The following is a 17,052-nucleotide window of genomic DNA, read 5'->3' as shown; positions in this document are numbered from 1 at the left end:
TGAAAATCAATTTTATACGTATAAACTGAAAAATAAACGTTTAAAATTTGAGACGTTTTTTATACTAATTTAATAAACGTTATAAAAACGTTTTATAAGACAAATTTTAGACGTGTTATTTTTAAAATGTAATTATATAATTATAATGATTGAAACGTAAAAAGTATAATATAAATAAGATATTTCATTATATTTAAAGGTTAATAATCTAGGAGAGTTTACTATAAATTTTTTTATTTCGAACAAAGTATATATATATATATATATATATATATATATATATATATATATATATATATATATATATATATATATATATATATATACGTGCGCATGCGTCATTCCTAGCGTTATTAGCGCCTAGTGGTACTAGAAATGTAGCATGCCTCGGTATAGCGTGATGTGGAGGGAATGCGCATAAGAAGTTTTACATATATGCGTATAGATAGGCCTAGAAGCGCGCGCGGTTTTGCTTTCCGTCTAAATTTAATCTTTTTCTCGTGTCCTTTTATCAATTTTTACTGTGTCGTTTTCGTTACTCCGTATCCTACACGTGTTGATAAAATATTTCTTTGCAACTCGTGCTCAACAGGTATGTATATTTATTGTGGCAAAAAGAATAAAAGGTTCAACATCTTATTATATTCATATTATATTTATAGGCATTGATACTGTGCAATTAATACCTGTGCAATTTGGTATTATTAAATTTAAGTACGGTGATAACTATGACGGAATTAAGGTTACGTTGATATCATAAACATAACCAAGCTTTTGGCTTTGTGCTTTTATGTGAATATTTTCAAGATATAATATAAAATATACAAAAGATTGTTACGTTATTTATATATTGTTTTAATAGTTTTATATAGAAAGTAAGACAAATTTTATTATGAATAACCTTTCAAAAAGACAAAAAAGTCGGCATTTTGCCACACAAGCGAATGAAGAATTTAAGCAGCTAACATCTCCTTGTCGTAAAAGAAAAACTTATAATAGTGATTCTGATATCGAAACCGAAGGGAATAACATTCCAGTATTGAAACCATCAATAGAATGCTCTACTAAACATGTACTGGCAGAAGATTATTTAAGCATATCCTCGAACACTCAAGCAGATAGTGATTTACATAGCATTGTAAATAATTTTGATTGGAAAGAAAATGTACCTCTAGAAACTGATTCATTAGAAACTGATTTTTCAGAAGTAAAATTACCAAAAATGAAAGTTCCTAATAAGATGATACAATCTTTGGCTGAATGGGCTCTATTACACAATATAACTCATTCAGCATTAGATAATTTATTACTTCGCTTTAACGAATTTGTCGATGATCTACCTTTAAAGAGCAATACTATACTTCGCACACCCAGACAAGTGAATAGTTTGAGTTTAGATAATGGTTCATACACACATTTTGGTATCGCAAAGTCTTTTAAAAATTTTAAATGATTTAAATGAAAATGTAATTCAAATTTTAAAGATTGATGTAAATATTGATGGTGTTCCAATTTATAAAAGTAGTGGAATATGTCTGTGGCCTATTCTTGTAAGATGTATAGATATAAGAAATAAAAATCCTTTTGTAGTTGGTATTTTTACAGGCACTGGAAAACCAAAACCTTTGGATCTGTATTTACACGAATTTTTATGTGAGCTAAATGTTCTATCAACAAATGGTTTTTTTTATAATGGACAACAAATAAAAATTAAATTAAATGCCTTTATATGTGATGCGCCAGCTCGAGCTTATTTAAAATGTTGTACTTCGCATAATGGCAAGTATGGTTGTGAAAAGTGCTCCGTTGAAGGAGTTAGTATCTCACATCGAATGATATACAAAAATATTTTTGCTTTACGAAGAACTGATCAATCATTCTATAATCAAATTGATGAAGATCATCATAAAGGCATTTCTCCTTTAGTAAATTACAATATTGGTGCAGTAACTCAATTTCCTTTGGATGCTATGCATCTTTTGTGTCTAGGAGTAATGAAAACTTTATTGTTTCGCTGGGTTGTCAATGGAAAACCACCTTATAAACTTTCCTTTCATTCAATTCAGAACTTTACGAGAAAAATGTTGTTCTTAAGACCATTTATTCCGAATGATTTTGCAAGAAAAACAAGATCTTTAACAGAATTAAGCAGATGGAAGGCCACTGAATATAGGCTTTTTCTTTTATATGTTGGACCTGTAGTTTTAAAAGACATTTTAGATAATGCAATTTATAAGCATTTTATGCTTTTACATTGTGCAGTATTTATTTTATCTAGTGCTGAACTCGTTAGATATATAGATTATGCTGAAGAACTTTTAAAAAATTTTATCTTGCATGCTGAACATATTTATGGAAATCAAATTCTAGTTTATAATTTTCATAATCTCATTCATATTTGTGATGATATTAGAAAGTTTGGTTTGTTATGGGATTATTCTAGTTTTCCCTTTGAAAATTTTTTGGGCAAATTAAAAAAATTGATTCGAGGTCCATCTAATCCTCATCAACAAATTTGTTTACGCATTAATGAGTTGAATATGCTTAAATTATCTATTAAAGAAGATAGTGTGCGGATGGTACATTCTCACATTAACGGTCCTATACCAAGAGAATATAGATATACAAAACAATTTCGTAAAATAATCACACCCTCGTATACTTTATCAATATCAGACAATAACAGTCATATAGAACTAGATAACGGGACTATTGCTATAGTTAAAAATATTTTATTTGATGAAGTCCATACGAAGCATTATGTAGTTGTCAATGAATATAAAGAGATAAAAGACTTTTACAACTATCCATGTAATTCATCTATCCTTCATACTTTTAAAGTTTCTAATTTAAACCCAACACTTCATACATATGATTTAAAAAACGTGAAAAGAAAATTAGTTGCTTTACCAGATAATCAATCTGAAATTGATACATATATTATATTTCCATTATTACATCTTGATAATAAATAAAGTTTTTAAAATTAGATTTTTTGGATTTATACATAATTACTTTTGTTTTATATCTGTAATCGAATTATTATCTAAAAATGTATAAAATTGTTTAGTTGAGCATTAAATATATGTTGAGCAATAATAAGTTGCGTATAAAATTTTCACTAGCGGTGTTTATTATGAATTCTTAATATTATTAATATAAAGAAAGTTTAAAATATTGGAATTAAGTGATCAACTTGCTTTAATTAAGTTTTATTTATTAAATTTTAAGAAAAATATCAAAAGTAATTATTTTTTACATTTAATTAATAAAACATTTAATGTGGATTTAATATAATCGTTTTTATATATATTTGTATGATTATAATAGTATTTCTTTTAGAAATATGTATTGTGTGGCTGAATTTATTAAAACTGCAGAGACGGAAGTTGTACCAACAAAATGGGTTAATAAACAAGGTACTAAGTGTTTTTGGCCTTATTACAAAGGCACCGACCGAATTAAAAAAGCTATTTTATCAAGCGAAATTCCTGATCCATAGAAGTGGGACGAGTATGATACCAGAATATTACATAAATATAGTGAGTACATTTGTGTAACAAATTTTATTAATTATTTTATTAATTTAACTTATTTGAAATCATATAAAATCTTTTAACTTGGAAATATATTTATATGTAACAAATTAAAAGAATTAAATCTGAAAGGCAGACTTTATATTGCTAACGATAAATAGACAAAAGTAATAAATGACAATAATGTTTGGATAATGAAAGGATTTCTTGCTAAATAAACACACTTTTTTTTATTTGACTCGAATGTAATTAAGAATAAACTGAAAAATTTCAAGAATAATACAATTTCATGATCGATATTGCCCATGTTCAGAAGATAGAGATCAGTAAGCGTTCAGTGATTCTTTTATATGATTGGTTGTTGCCTTTAAGTGAAGAATCATTAAATCTAATTATAAGTGTAGAAACAAATCATAATAAAAAGAATCACTGATTGTGAGTATTCACTGATCTGTTTCGTTTGAACGTAAGCATTGCTATTTACTTCTATATTTATCGGTTTATATTGAATTCACAGATGCCTACAGATATCTCTGGCTCTAACTAAAAAAACAAAACCAGGATCTTATTTAAAATATAAAAATAGAAACACAATATATCACATGATAAACTTTGCTTAATTGCAGATACATATCAAGAAGCTCGCTCTCACTTATCAAAAGCTGTATATACATCTCATTTGGATTCGGAAGAAGATAATGAATGTAGACGTAAAAGAAAAAGAATATCGAAAACTTGGTCTTCGAGTGAAGAAAGTGTTATTTTAAAGAAACAAAAACAAAACAAAAATAAAAGTAAAATAAGGTCCCCACCTACAATAAGATTTGATAAATGTACTTTAGATAAGGAAAACTTTGTAAACTCTCTAGCAGAGTTACCACGTGAAAGTTCGAGTTCCTCTATTATAGCTACTACTTCTATGAATGACGATAATAATGATAACGGTAATAATGGATATAGAGATAAAAGAAGAATGTCGGAGATTTATTCTTCAAGTGAAGACAGCTTTGTTTCAAAGAACTCAAAGCAAAACAAAAATAGAAGTGAAATAAAATCTCCTAAAATTACCTCATTTGATAAATCTACTTCAAATAGGGAAGACTCAACTTTAAATTCTAACTTTCAAGAGGAATCATGTGGAAGAAATTTTATGGAAAATGAAAATTTCAGTTCATTTATTATGCCTACTACTAGTTCCATGAACAATAACAAAAATGCAGGTTAGTTTTTTTTATAAAATTAAAATATTTAATAAATAATTATATTTAACCATAATTATAAGTTTAGAATGCACTTTTGATCATTAGACGGTTTTTGTATAATAGTCTATTTTTTTATTTCAGATTATTTTAAATATACATATATATATATATATATATATATATATATATATATATATATATAATCTTAAGATGTGTCATAAACCAACTATAGAACTGTATTAGCATTAAAATATCACTTAAGACAGTTTTAAATTAAATCTATAATTCTATCTATATAAATATATTAGCCATTAACTTTTAAACTAAAATATATAAACGAAAAAAGTATAAAAGTTAAAAGAATAGAAATAGCTCTAATTTCATGATTTAGAAATTTTTTTCAATATTACATTTGAAAAATTTGCAACGGAACACATGCTGAATGTGCATTAATACTTTATAAAAGTATTTGCAATTAAATGTAATTTATTATAGATCATTTAACATAATTAACAATATTAGTGATAGAGGATGAGTAAAAATCCTTAAAAATTATTGATACAATCGATCTTAATCAATCTCGTATTAAATATTCAAAATTCAGAATTAATTATTTACAATTTATGATAGTTTTAATAACTTATTAGAGATAACGAAGAAATTATTGGTAAAAATATTATTTTCATTATAGCAATCCTAGTAAATTGCACTAAGTAGCAGTAATATATCATTAATTTTATAATTTCCTACTCAATAATGTAATTAACTGTTACGTACAAGGCATGTTACATTACAGTTATATTGTTGAGTGAGAAATTATAGCATTAATGTTACGTTATTATTACTTTGTGTTTACTGGGATATACTGACAAAAATTGGTCTATTTTTAATGTATTTTTTTAAATCATATATAGTCACAATCGTTCTTACAAGTAGAAATAAAACTTTTATTCTTTTTTTGATTACAGGTGAACCACTGCTATTGTTAATTTTGAAAAAACTTAGGAAACTCGATTATGTGCAAAACAATGTTATTATCCCTGATATACAAGAAGTATTAAACTATATAAAACCTCAACGATTGGAAGTTCAAGAAACAAATGTCCCAATAACACTGCCAATTGACAATGACACACAGCTTAATGAATTTGAGCAATATATTTCAACTACTGAAAATTATAGGATCATGGTAAGTGTTTCACTTTTTTAATCTAATTTGAATTCAGTGGATACTTCATTAATTTAATATTGTGTACATTTTTAGATATTGAAATTTAGTCATATTGGAGGTCATGGTACTGCAGGGATCACTAGAAAAATAATGAAAAACCTTATAACGTCTAAGTTTGCGATGAATTTTAATTGGGGAGGAAGAGCTCCAAAGAGGCCTTTTAAAGAACTTAAATCAAAGCATTTGCTTCTTGGTATGTCTTAAATTTATAATATAGATAAATAACTTTGTTTTATAATTTTATCTTATTTTTTTAATACTCTTAATTTAACTGGTTTTTCTTTATAGATTCTGTGCGAAAAGGAATTCCTTCGGCGTCAACGGAAGAAATTGAATCAGCCATTAAAGATTGGCTGAAACAAGCCAAGACAAGAGTTATGTCTCATCATTTCTAATCGTTTCTCCCAAAGACATATATTACACATATATATTTTTATTTTATTATTAGTAAAAGACATATATTACACATATATATTTTTATTTTGTTATTAGTTAAAGACATATATTACACATTTAATTTTTATTTTATATACTAGTCTTTACTTTAAAAATATGTTTTATTTTGTGATTATCATTTATGCGAATACATAACTTTGTGTAATAACTTGTGTATAACTTCTGTTTCTGTAAAATTTAATATTTACTTTTCGATTATATTTGATTATATTCGATTTTTTATTATAACATATAATTAAGTAAACAATTATTTTAAATAAAATAAAATTTCATTAAAAAATTAATATTTTTTTAAATATTACGGTTGGACACCGCACGATTGGACACCACTACTCATAGCGGCCGATACCTAGAGTTTTTCTACTGGTCAAGCGCTGTGAGTGGTGGTGTCCAATCGTGCTGTGTCCAAAACGGTGTCACCCTTTTTAAACAACGTTTATTTTACAACGTTTATTTTAACGTTTTTTAAACGTTTTTTTTACTAGTGTAAAATACCGTTTTTATACGAGACATTTCGACCGGTTAATAAACGTTTTTTTATACATCAAAAAAACGTTTCGGCTAAACGTTTATTAAACATTTATTAAACGTAACTGTGTTGCTTGGGATAGTTCCGCCGACTGAAAATGTGGATCCATTGGCGCCACTGTACGACCTAGAGAAAGCGTCACACGAAAATCGACGGCATGGCCTCTCTCAGGTTTCTCTCTGCTTCAACGTTTCTTGCTTACTGGGAATCCGATCGTGCGACGAAGAAGAACGGAAGAAAATCGGAGTGAACCGTATATATAATATATATAATATATATATATATATATATATATATATATATATATATATATATATATATATATACGCAACACGCAAGAAGGGCGAGACACGTCGCGCGCGCGCGCGAAAATGACACGAGATGCGCGGAGCGCGGCCTATAGCCTCTAGCAGCGCGCAGCGGTTGGCCGGCCTGAGGAAGGGTATTTGGCAGTTCAGCGAAGATGGCGGACTCGATTGGCACGCGAGGGGCGCTAGCTAAAGAGCGGCGAGCACGCGAAAAATCGGTGATTCTGTGTTAAAGCGGTACTGCCAGCGTTGGACGTGCAAAGCGCGGGTGTCGCGAGACGGGAGGAGATAGTCCGCGATCGGCCAGGTAAGTGCGACGTTGATTTTCACGCGATACAAGACGGAAAAATGTGGCAGGCAGCAGCCGCCGCTGCTGCTGCCGCCGCCGCTGCCGCTGCCACCGCCGCTGCCGCTGCTGTCGCCGCCGCCGCCGCCGCCGCCGCCGCCGCCGCCGCCGCCGCCGCCGCCGCCGCCGCCGCCGCTGGCAGCCGCTGCACCGGCCGCGCCTACTCTATCGTCTACTACTTGTCCAGTCCCTTGATGTCGATTTTCTTGGCTCCGGCGTTTCTCTTTGCATCGCGTTTTCCGGCACGGTGCAGCGAGCCGACGCGAGCGTTCCTCTCCGGCCCGCTGCACCTACGGCGGCGGGGTGGCGCGCTTTAAAGATCGACCGGGGCGACCAAGCGGCGAACGGCGACCTCTCGTCATCGTCATCGCGAGAAACGGCCTCCGAAATCAGCCTCTCGACCGGTCGAGACTTCGGAGTCCGCCAATTGTCACCTCGCCGCCGCGCCGCGTTACGGCCGGAGCACGGGGAGCCGGAGTTAATAGGCGCCGCGAGCGCGCCGACCGCGCCTGAGCCGGGCGGAGTGCGTCGCCGCTCTTCGTCTCTCGTCGCGCCGCAGCCGGTTCGCCTCGCCCTCGCTCTCGCTCTCGCCCTCGCCGTTATCGCGCCTTCGCTGTAGCCCTCTCGCGTTCCCTCCTGCTTCTCTTTCCCGTCCTCTCCTTCTCCCTCTCTCTCCCTCTCTCTCTCTCTCTCTCTCTCTCTCTCTCTCTCTCTCTCTCTCTCTCTCTCGTCTCTCGGTCGCACCGTGTTATCTCGCGAGTCTCCTCGCGACGTCTTATCTCGAGCACCAGGTGCGATCCCCACTGCGCAGCCCCGCTTTCTTCTCACTAAACCCTCGCCTCGGTCGGTTGGATGCAACCGGTTTACATCAGATAATAATATGTCGAGTTGGACCCGAAAAACTATAGATAGACCGCAAACGCCACGGCTACTCGTTATTCGATGAAGGTGAATACCTGGAAAAAGTGGAAATGCAACGTTTTAAAACGAAATCGCTTTGACCCCGACGCAGACCGTCAATTATTGATGCGTTCGAGGGATGTGTGGACGAAGGAGGTCCGCTCCCGGTAATCGCAATCCCGACGGCAATCTCGCCCGCTTTAAATATGATCATTTGACTCGGTCGAAGGGAGTGTTTGCCGGCGACACGGCGGCGCAGCGGTGCAGCTCGGCGAAAACGTTCACTGCGAAAACGTGACGTGTCGCGACCGCGCGCGCGGATACGGCGAAAGAAAATGAAAAAAACAAAAAAAAACAAAAAATGAAAAAGAGAAGCGGACCACGGTCACGGCCGGTTTAATTTCCGCGCGAGTCTGTAACTCCGGATCTCGCTCCGCGGGATCGTTTTCGCGAGGCACTTTTTTCATCTCGAGTTAGTAAGTTTCTCCGTGGAGAGAAACCTGATCGATACGTAGCGCTCGTCACTTCCACGCTACCGTCCGTGACAAGCCGAAATCTCCGCAATCAAAATTTCCCCGTCTACTTTGTCTACTTCTGCCCTGCTCTCCTCCAGGGTCTTTCCGACCGCGAATCTCGAGTTCGCGCTTATGCCAAGACACCTGAGAACTTCGTCGATATCGGACTACGTATCGGAGATACTGAAGACTGCGAATTTCAATTTCTAATCCTCAGAAATCAATAATAACAATGATGATTTTATTTTGAATTAAAGTCCGTACACTGAAAAAAAGGCACTTGTGAATTTACTCGTGGATTATAAATTGATTTCGTTAAAATAAATGTTTATTTTATAAACAAAATTTGTTCAAAGCAAATTATGTCTCTTTAAGATTATCAATTTTTTCAAGTAGATCTGATATTCTCGCTGATATATGAAACAATGATTTGTTGATTTGATACTAATTTTTTTCTGTGCAATCAAAAGTAATAAGCAAAAATGCGTGATTGACGGGAGCAAATTTATAGTTTTGGACACGCTAACTTTTGCATTAATGAAAGTACGTTAGAATCTTTCTCGGAATCATTCGTGGACAGTCTAGGTTGTCCACTGTTTAATTCGATTGAAAAAGCGATAACTTTTGTAGAGATGCAAATACTACTTGGTTTTTTATATGTAACTGTTATTTTTTATTTTAAACGTAACGTAAAAAAACTACTTCATCTCAGTTAACAGTCAGTGTGATAAAAATCAATGAATAAATAAAAAGATAAAAGTTTAATCTGATCAGACCAGTAAAAATGTGAAAATCTTTTTATAAATAACAAACATCCTGGCAAAAAAAGAATTAATTAATTTACTACAACGATAATTGAGATCTTGTTTTTGTAACAGATACACTCTGAAAACACTAAAAAAATTACTTAATTCAAAGATATTATTTTAATGTTATTCAAATAATTTATTTACATCAAACAAATGCACATTACTTGTTTGTAATAAATATCATAGTTTATAAAATAACTACTTTATATTTAAGTTTTTTTGAATAATATTGATAACATATTCATTTAAAGTTAAGCCTTACCAAGTATTTTGTCTCTGAATATAAATGTAAATAATATTGACATCTGTATAGTATTGGCAATCGCTACTGGCAAACAATATTGTTAGTTACTCAGAATCTGGTGAAGGTAAATACTTGGAAGCCGAACAAAAGTGGAAACACAACATTTTCGAGCCAGATCGCTTCACGCAGTTGATATTAAGGCGTTCACGTCACGGACGTCTGCTCGGTAATTGCAACTTGCAACGTGAAATTAAAATTATTTAATTAATCAATCCTCACTCTTTAATTCGTGGTACACTGACTCACCCTGCTGAGTGGGAAGTTCAAAGGGGGACAACAATAATCTTCAATGCGTTGTCTGATGCAGACTTTAAAGTTGAACAAGCTGATAAAATTTCTTGCGATAAAACCTCTCATGTATTCTTCGCAAACTGACGCTAATGTTAAGCGTTTTTTTTTTCATAACTTTTTTACGTATTTTTTAATAAATTGATTCTACAAGAATGTGGGTGCGGCGCAGTCGCGCTATCTCTTTCGAATTACGTAAGATTCTAAAATAATTAAACATATTGTTTATGTCAGTTTTTGATGACAGAATATATCTATAAATAATGAAACAGTTTCCTTCATCTTTTTGTTATCGTGATGTCTGCTAATAAATTATTGTTTTACAACAAAAAGCGAATACGGAAAAAAATTATTAAAAAATGGTACAATTATTTAAAAAAAAAATGTGTTTGGCATTTTTATTAAATGAAATTGATCGTTATTTAATAGGAGTAGAAATTAATTCGATGCTTTTTTAAATTTACCGTTTATTTATAGGAAAGTCAAATTTAAATTTCAAGCCTAGAAATATTCGTCATTATTATACTTCCCATGACTTCGTTCTATCTTTTTCGCACCTGACTTCTTTTTCGAAAAAAAAGATGACGATTTTGATGCAATAAAATCATATCAATGCTTTATCGCACTAATGTTTAAAATACGTATCAGCGAAATAATATTGGAGCGATCAGATGATAATTTGATGGAGTTAGGTCTGGTGAAGCCGCGTGAGGGAGAACTTTCCAGTCCGATGAATAAATGACGTCCTTCATCCCTTTCGCGACATGTGGACGAGCGTTGTCGTGCTGCAAAATAACTTATCTTGTCCAGCGTCCAATAAATGACCTTGTTCTTTCAAGTTCATTACTTAAACGAATGAGTTGTTGGTGACGCTCTGAAATAATAATATAACTAGGTTTTAACAATTCAGGAGTAATATATTACTCCTTTCGTATAATATCCCACCAAATACACAGTAAGATCTTTTCGACAAAAATTTGTTTTTCTAGTTGATATTAATGATCAGTTGACCAGGACCAACGATTTTTCTTCGTTTAGAATTAACGTACAACTCTCATTTTTTAATCGTTTATTATGATTTTGTAAAAGTCTTATTTGAATTTTATCAGCAAAAACATAGCCTTCTCACATCGTCATTGTTTATTGTCCAGACTGAGCTTTTGTGGAACTCATTGGTTTAGCTTTTGGATTCTTCCTAGTTTATTCAAACGATAAGAAATCGCTTTCTGGGTCACTTCAAGTTGTAAAACGAGTTCCTCTTGAGTTTAAACGGAATTTTCACTTAGCAACTGCTCAAGTTCTTCGTCTTCAAATCTTTTCGTTTGATCGGGATTTGGTGGACGGTTCTCGATCACAAAGATCGAAATCTCTGATACCATTTCTTGCGTCATATCTTATGCGTTACTGCACCTTCGCTCAAAGGAGAACAACTTATTTCCAAATCATAATTAAATATGGTTATATATAAAATATGTTATATATTAAAAAAAAAAAATATATATATATATATAAAATATGTCATTTTATATATATATATATATATATATATATATATATATATATATATATAATGACATATTTTATATATATATACACAGGGTTCATTAATGATTGCACCCACTTTTTACCACAGAAGCATGATTTACCGACGGATATATATTTCTACATATTATTATATTAGAAATAACAAATGCGTGCTCCTATGGTAAAACGTGGGGACAACCATTAATGAACACCCTGTATATATAATTACATATAAAAATTTTTAGCCCAGAACACGGACAGCTATTACAAGATGTGAAAAACATGCTTTTAAAATTCAAAGATAATTTTACTTGCGGTCCATTTCTACGAATTTGATAAATACGAGACAAGTTACATTTTTACAATCAAGCACATAATAACGAAATGGTATGCAAAAAAAGAAGGAAAATTTCACTACGTTACTTTTCACACCTATTCTATTTTTTTTCGCGATACTACAACGCCATCGTCAACGTGGAGTTCTCGGTCGACTGCTCAGGAGCCTTGAAATTTTTTCAATTATTTTATTACTTAGTAATTAGCGTCAGATGTTTCTTAATTATTTAATTGATGATTTTCTTAATTATTTAATTAATAATCAGCATAAAATGTCAATTACATACAGAAAACAAAATTAAATTTATCGAAATATTTTTGTAATAAAATTAGTTGAAGTAGGAAATATTTTTTAATGACTGATAAAAAAATAATTTAATTAACAAAATTAATTTTCCGATTTTAATAAACAAATATATTTGATCTGATTAAAAAAGTCTGGTTATGTAAAAAAACATTTTGCATGATTTAATGATTGTTTCTATTAGTGCAGTATTTAAATATTTAGTGAATGATATGTGAAAAAATTTCATCAAATTGATGATGAGAACTGAAAGAGCCATAGTATCAATTTTTATTTTTTTATTTGTTATGCTCTCTTAAAGATTCAGTTCGCATTTGAGAGCACTTTTTTTATGTTTTCATCTGTAAGATGATTAAATTTTTTAATGCTATATAAACGTTGACGAAACTAAACATTCTTTTAACTGAAACGAAAGATGACAACAAAGTATTAAATTTAAGAAATGCCGATTTAATGATGGAATAAGTATGTAAAATCGATAAATAGTTAAGCAATTAGAAAATGTTTCACTTTAATTATTTATTTAACAAAAATTCTAAAACAATTCACTGTGAATAATCAATTAACAGAAACATTTTATATTTTGATTAGTAATCAAATAAAGTAATTAAAAACTTTTGTTCTTGATTACTTGATTAATTGAATTTAAATTAAGGAATTAGCCTCAAGCAATCAAAAGCAGTCAAAAGCAAATCTTAGTGCTCAAATAATTTTCCAGGTGAATTTATATACATTTACAAGTTTCCCCAAACTGCGCTGCATGTTTGCTGAACTTAAAACGTAGCTGTTAGAATTAGAATTAGCATTAGTATTAGAGATTTTACTATAAAATTAAATTACTAATTAATTTAGTAATTTTTATGTCAATAAGGCTCTGCACGATTACCTTGGTCGAGATAATATTTTTCGCAATAAGTTTTTTACAGTTTTCAGATTAGGAGGAGAATCAACATATAAGAGATGTTTGATCTTTAATTAACTTTTTAGTTAATTTCACGCAAAACTTTTCCTAACAGAATGTCAGTTTCAAATTTAATCGAAAAGATGAATAGAGAAATAAAATGATAGAATTTTAATTTTACATTTAGCTAAAAGGATATGTTGTATAAAGACCGAGGGGGAATTCACAACCCAAAATTTTGTACACCAATGCCGATTTTTGGCATTGCTGTAAAACACTGCCGACATTTTTGTACACTGCCGACAATGCTTATTGTTAGTCAATGCCTACAATGCCGTCAATCCTATATTAAAATTAAGGCAATGCCATGCAATTATGAACACTGCCGCGTGCCCATTATCATACGCCAATGCCTGCACAAGAATTCTAAAGCTTTCCCGAAGTATTCTACACAATTATACAAAAAACTTCCAAAAATTTTATTTACGAACTGTATCTATACATTTTAATGTAATTGCACATTATTATGTGCTGTCTTATGCATAGGTATACCTAACTTCAAACAATAGAATACTAAAAATAACAATGTCTGTTAAGTTAGCACCCCCACCACAAAAAATCGAAACGCCACTTATGCCAAAATTAAGTGCTTTTTATGTGCTAATTATGTACCCTATTTGAAATTTTTGTACTCGAGCGGTTTAGCAGGAAAATGAGATTGAAGGTGGGGGTGCCAGCTTAACGTTAAGCCAGCACCAACTCATATAAATAATTAATAAAATAAAAAAATAAATACACTAGAATTAAGGGCTTTTTATGTGCTTTCCAACGATATATAAATAAATGTTCGTACTCAATCTCTTCGACCAGAAAATCGTCCCGAAAGTACGAATACACATTAACGGTACAAGAGTAAAGTACCAGAAAGAAAGCAATTCTGAAACTGATTATAGGCTTAAAATATTCTCCTATTTATGTGCTTTCGAAATATGCAAGACCAGATTTTTGTGCTCAACCACTTGATCGAAAAACCGACCCTGAAGTGAGCACCCCACCGTTCAGGTACAAGAGTAAACTACCAGAAAGAAAGCAATTATGAAATTGATTATAGGCTTAAAATATTCTTTTATTTATGTGCTTTTGGAATATGCAAGAAAAAATTTTTGTGCTCAACCCCATGATCGAAAAACCGACTCTGAAGTGAGCTCACCACTCCCCAACCACTGACGACAATGCCGTCAATATTATAGGTCACTGCTTACTTTTTTCGGCAGTCCACTGCCGAAATTTTGTACACCAATGCCGGCTGTGAATTTCCCCTCGATAAAGACGATAGAATTTTAATTTTAGATAAAACGATACAAAACGAATGAAAAAATTGTAATAAATAACGAACAAATTTCTCGATGTTTTCCTTAGAAGAATAACTGATTCTAAATTTATTGGAGAATCTGTCATTAAAAGGACTTTGATGCAGTTTTTAAATAGTTATGAAATATTTTGTGTACTATAGTAATACACACATTATAGTTTTGACTTCATCTGTGAGAAAGTAATGTCCCACTAAAATATTCTTTAAAATAAACAAAGAGATTAAAAGTTAGATGGATTACATAAAAGTCTAGACTTATATATTATAAGCGTTTAATCTATTTTTTCATTTCTTGTTCTTTGTCTATCTATTGCTTTTAATTTATTGCATGTTATTCCGTATATTTCCAAAACTAAATATAAAAGATGTTTTCACTGTTTTTATACTTTGCAAATCCAAGCGATTATTTCACGATTATGTAAATTGTGAGTTACTTTTGCTCCATGCAAGGAGCATAAATAAAACTAGAATAAGTATTGGGCAGTACATATTTTAAGGTAATTCCAAAATCTCTTTATTAAGATTTATTTAAAATTAATTTTATGTGACAATAGTAATTTTTTAACAGTGAAATCTCAGAAAAATCGTATATCTTGTATCAGTGATTAACTTTAAGTAGCAGAAAGCGTAAATAATTACGGTAGTTAAGTGATGACAGAACAATTTTTCAATCGTGTGTACGGATTATTCGTAAAATTTACAATATCTAAAACCGACATCAAACTGGACATCACATTGGACATTGACTCAGATTGAGGATTGTGGAATTGAAGAATAGAACACAATCAATCAGAATACACAAACACACACACAAAACAAATTTTAAAAAATTATTTGGTTGATCAAATTTTAATCTTTTATCTATTTGCAATCTTTAATTTTTAATACGCAAGTTGATATAAAGTTCAATTTCTCGAATAATAGATTATGATAAAAAATAACAGATTATATCGCAAACGTGATATTCTAAAAATATACATGTAATTTTCTGTATTATGTATATTTTATATATTTTATATAAAATTTATATATTTTATATATATTTGCATATCTACATTTTAAGCAATTTAATGTATTTCCGTAGTATAACAATAATTAATGTTATATAGAATAAAATATCGTGTTCTTTATTTTTTAAATGTTATTATGTAATTAAAAATAAAAAAAATTATTTTTTTGTTTGTACAAAATTTTGAGTAATTAAATACAAATGAAAGCAAAAAAATTTTATTGCGAGAAAATTTACTTTTTTTTAAACATTTTTAACCTTATATACACTGATTGTGAGAAAAAAAATTGATAACTTAATTAAATTTTTTAACTTGATTGAATTTCTTTGGTTCAAACACTTTTACGTATTTAAACACACACACACATTTAAGTTAAGTATATAAATAATTAAACTGAAGTTCAAGTATTTTATGTAATTAAGTATTTGTTTGAGATAATGATTAAAAGAAATATTTATTTTAAACATTTATTTAACATTAATTTAAGTTTTACTACTTCATATTAATCAATTATTTAAAATAAAAAAATAGAAAAATATTTATTTTCCGTTTATTAAACATTAATTTAATGTTTATTTAACATTAATGACTAATTCAAAATAATGATTCATAGGAAATACGTATTTAACGATTATTTAATATTGACTTTACAATGATCATGTTGTTTTTAAGATAATGATTAAAAGAAATATTTATTTTGAACATTTACTTAATATTAATGTAAGATTTACTTAATATTAATCATTTATTTAAAATGATGAATTGGAGGAATATTTATTTACCATTTACTTAACATTAATTTAATTTTTTATAACATCTGTGTTTTCGAGCACGGATCAGTTCACCGGTCAAATACATAAATAGTTAAATTGAAAAAAATGTTATCTAGTTGAAAAATTTAGTTAAGTTAATAAATTTTTTTTCAGTGTAAATATTTTTATATATCTTATATATATATATATATTTATATATTTATATAGAGGAAAAAAGGGGGGTAGTAAAATATTATTTTATTTTTTAAAAATAACTCAGTAAATATTAACGCGACACAAATACGTGTCAACACCAGTTTGTTAGTTAGAGTTCTATCAATCATCCTATAGCTAGAAGTTCATTGGGTATATATAGAGAACGAGCGTAATTTACAATTTACTTAAGCGAGAAAACAGGATGCGTTTATG

General features: G+C 30.8%; 2 protein-coding genes across 4 annotated transcripts in view; both read left to right on the top strand.

Annotated features, from left to right (window-relative positions):
* Nucleotides 1-308: 308 nt before the first annotated feature.
* Nucleotides 309-6,501, top strand: LOC120359664. Of its 3 annotated transcripts, XM_039457919.1 has the most exons (7): nt 327-592; nt 663-698; nt 3,343-3,542; nt 4,163-4,756; nt 5,707-5,927; nt 6,003-6,162; nt 6,258-6,501. In XM_039457919.1, the coding sequence occupies exons 4-7, from the start codon at nt 4,456-4,458 to the stop codon at nt 6,362-6,364; spliced, it is 789 nt and encodes a 262-aa protein (XP_039313853.1). In that variant the 5' UTR covers nt 327-592; nt 663-698; nt 3,343-3,542; nt 4,163-4,455; the 3' UTR covers nt 6,365-6,501. The 3 variants fall into 3 exon arrangements, with proteins under 3 accessions (XP_039313852.1, XP_039313853.1, XP_039313854.1); XM_039457920.1 differs by lacking the exon at nt 663-698 and having other exon boundaries at nt 6,258-6,381; XM_039457918.1 differs by lacking the exons at nt 3,343-3,542; nt 4,163-4,756; nt 5,707-5,927; nt 6,003-6,162; nt 6,258-6,501 and adding an exon at nt 1,606-3,328 and having other exon boundaries at nt 309-592.
* An 848-nt stretch (nt 6,502-7,349) lies between these two features.
* LOC105200646 (putative fatty acyl-CoA reductase CG5065) overlaps nt 7,350-17,052 on the top strand; it is a 36,584-nt gene continuing 26,881 nt past the window's right edge. The window contains exon 1 of the mRNA XM_039457921.1: nt 7,350-7,569. The gene's annotated coding sequence lies outside the window, so the exon portion shown is untranslated. The remainder of the gene's footprint in view (nt 7,570-17,052) is intronic.

Source organism: Solenopsis invicta, chromosome 15 (genome assembly GCF_016802725.1).
Source record: "Solenopsis invicta isolate M01_SB chromosome 15, UNIL_Sinv_3.0, whole genome shotgun sequence".
Taxonomy (NCBI): Eukaryota; Metazoa; Arthropoda; class Insecta; order Hymenoptera; family Formicidae; genus Solenopsis; species Solenopsis invicta.
Note: the sequence above shows the minus strand (reverse complement) of the source record. Positions and strands in the feature narration are given on the sequence as shown.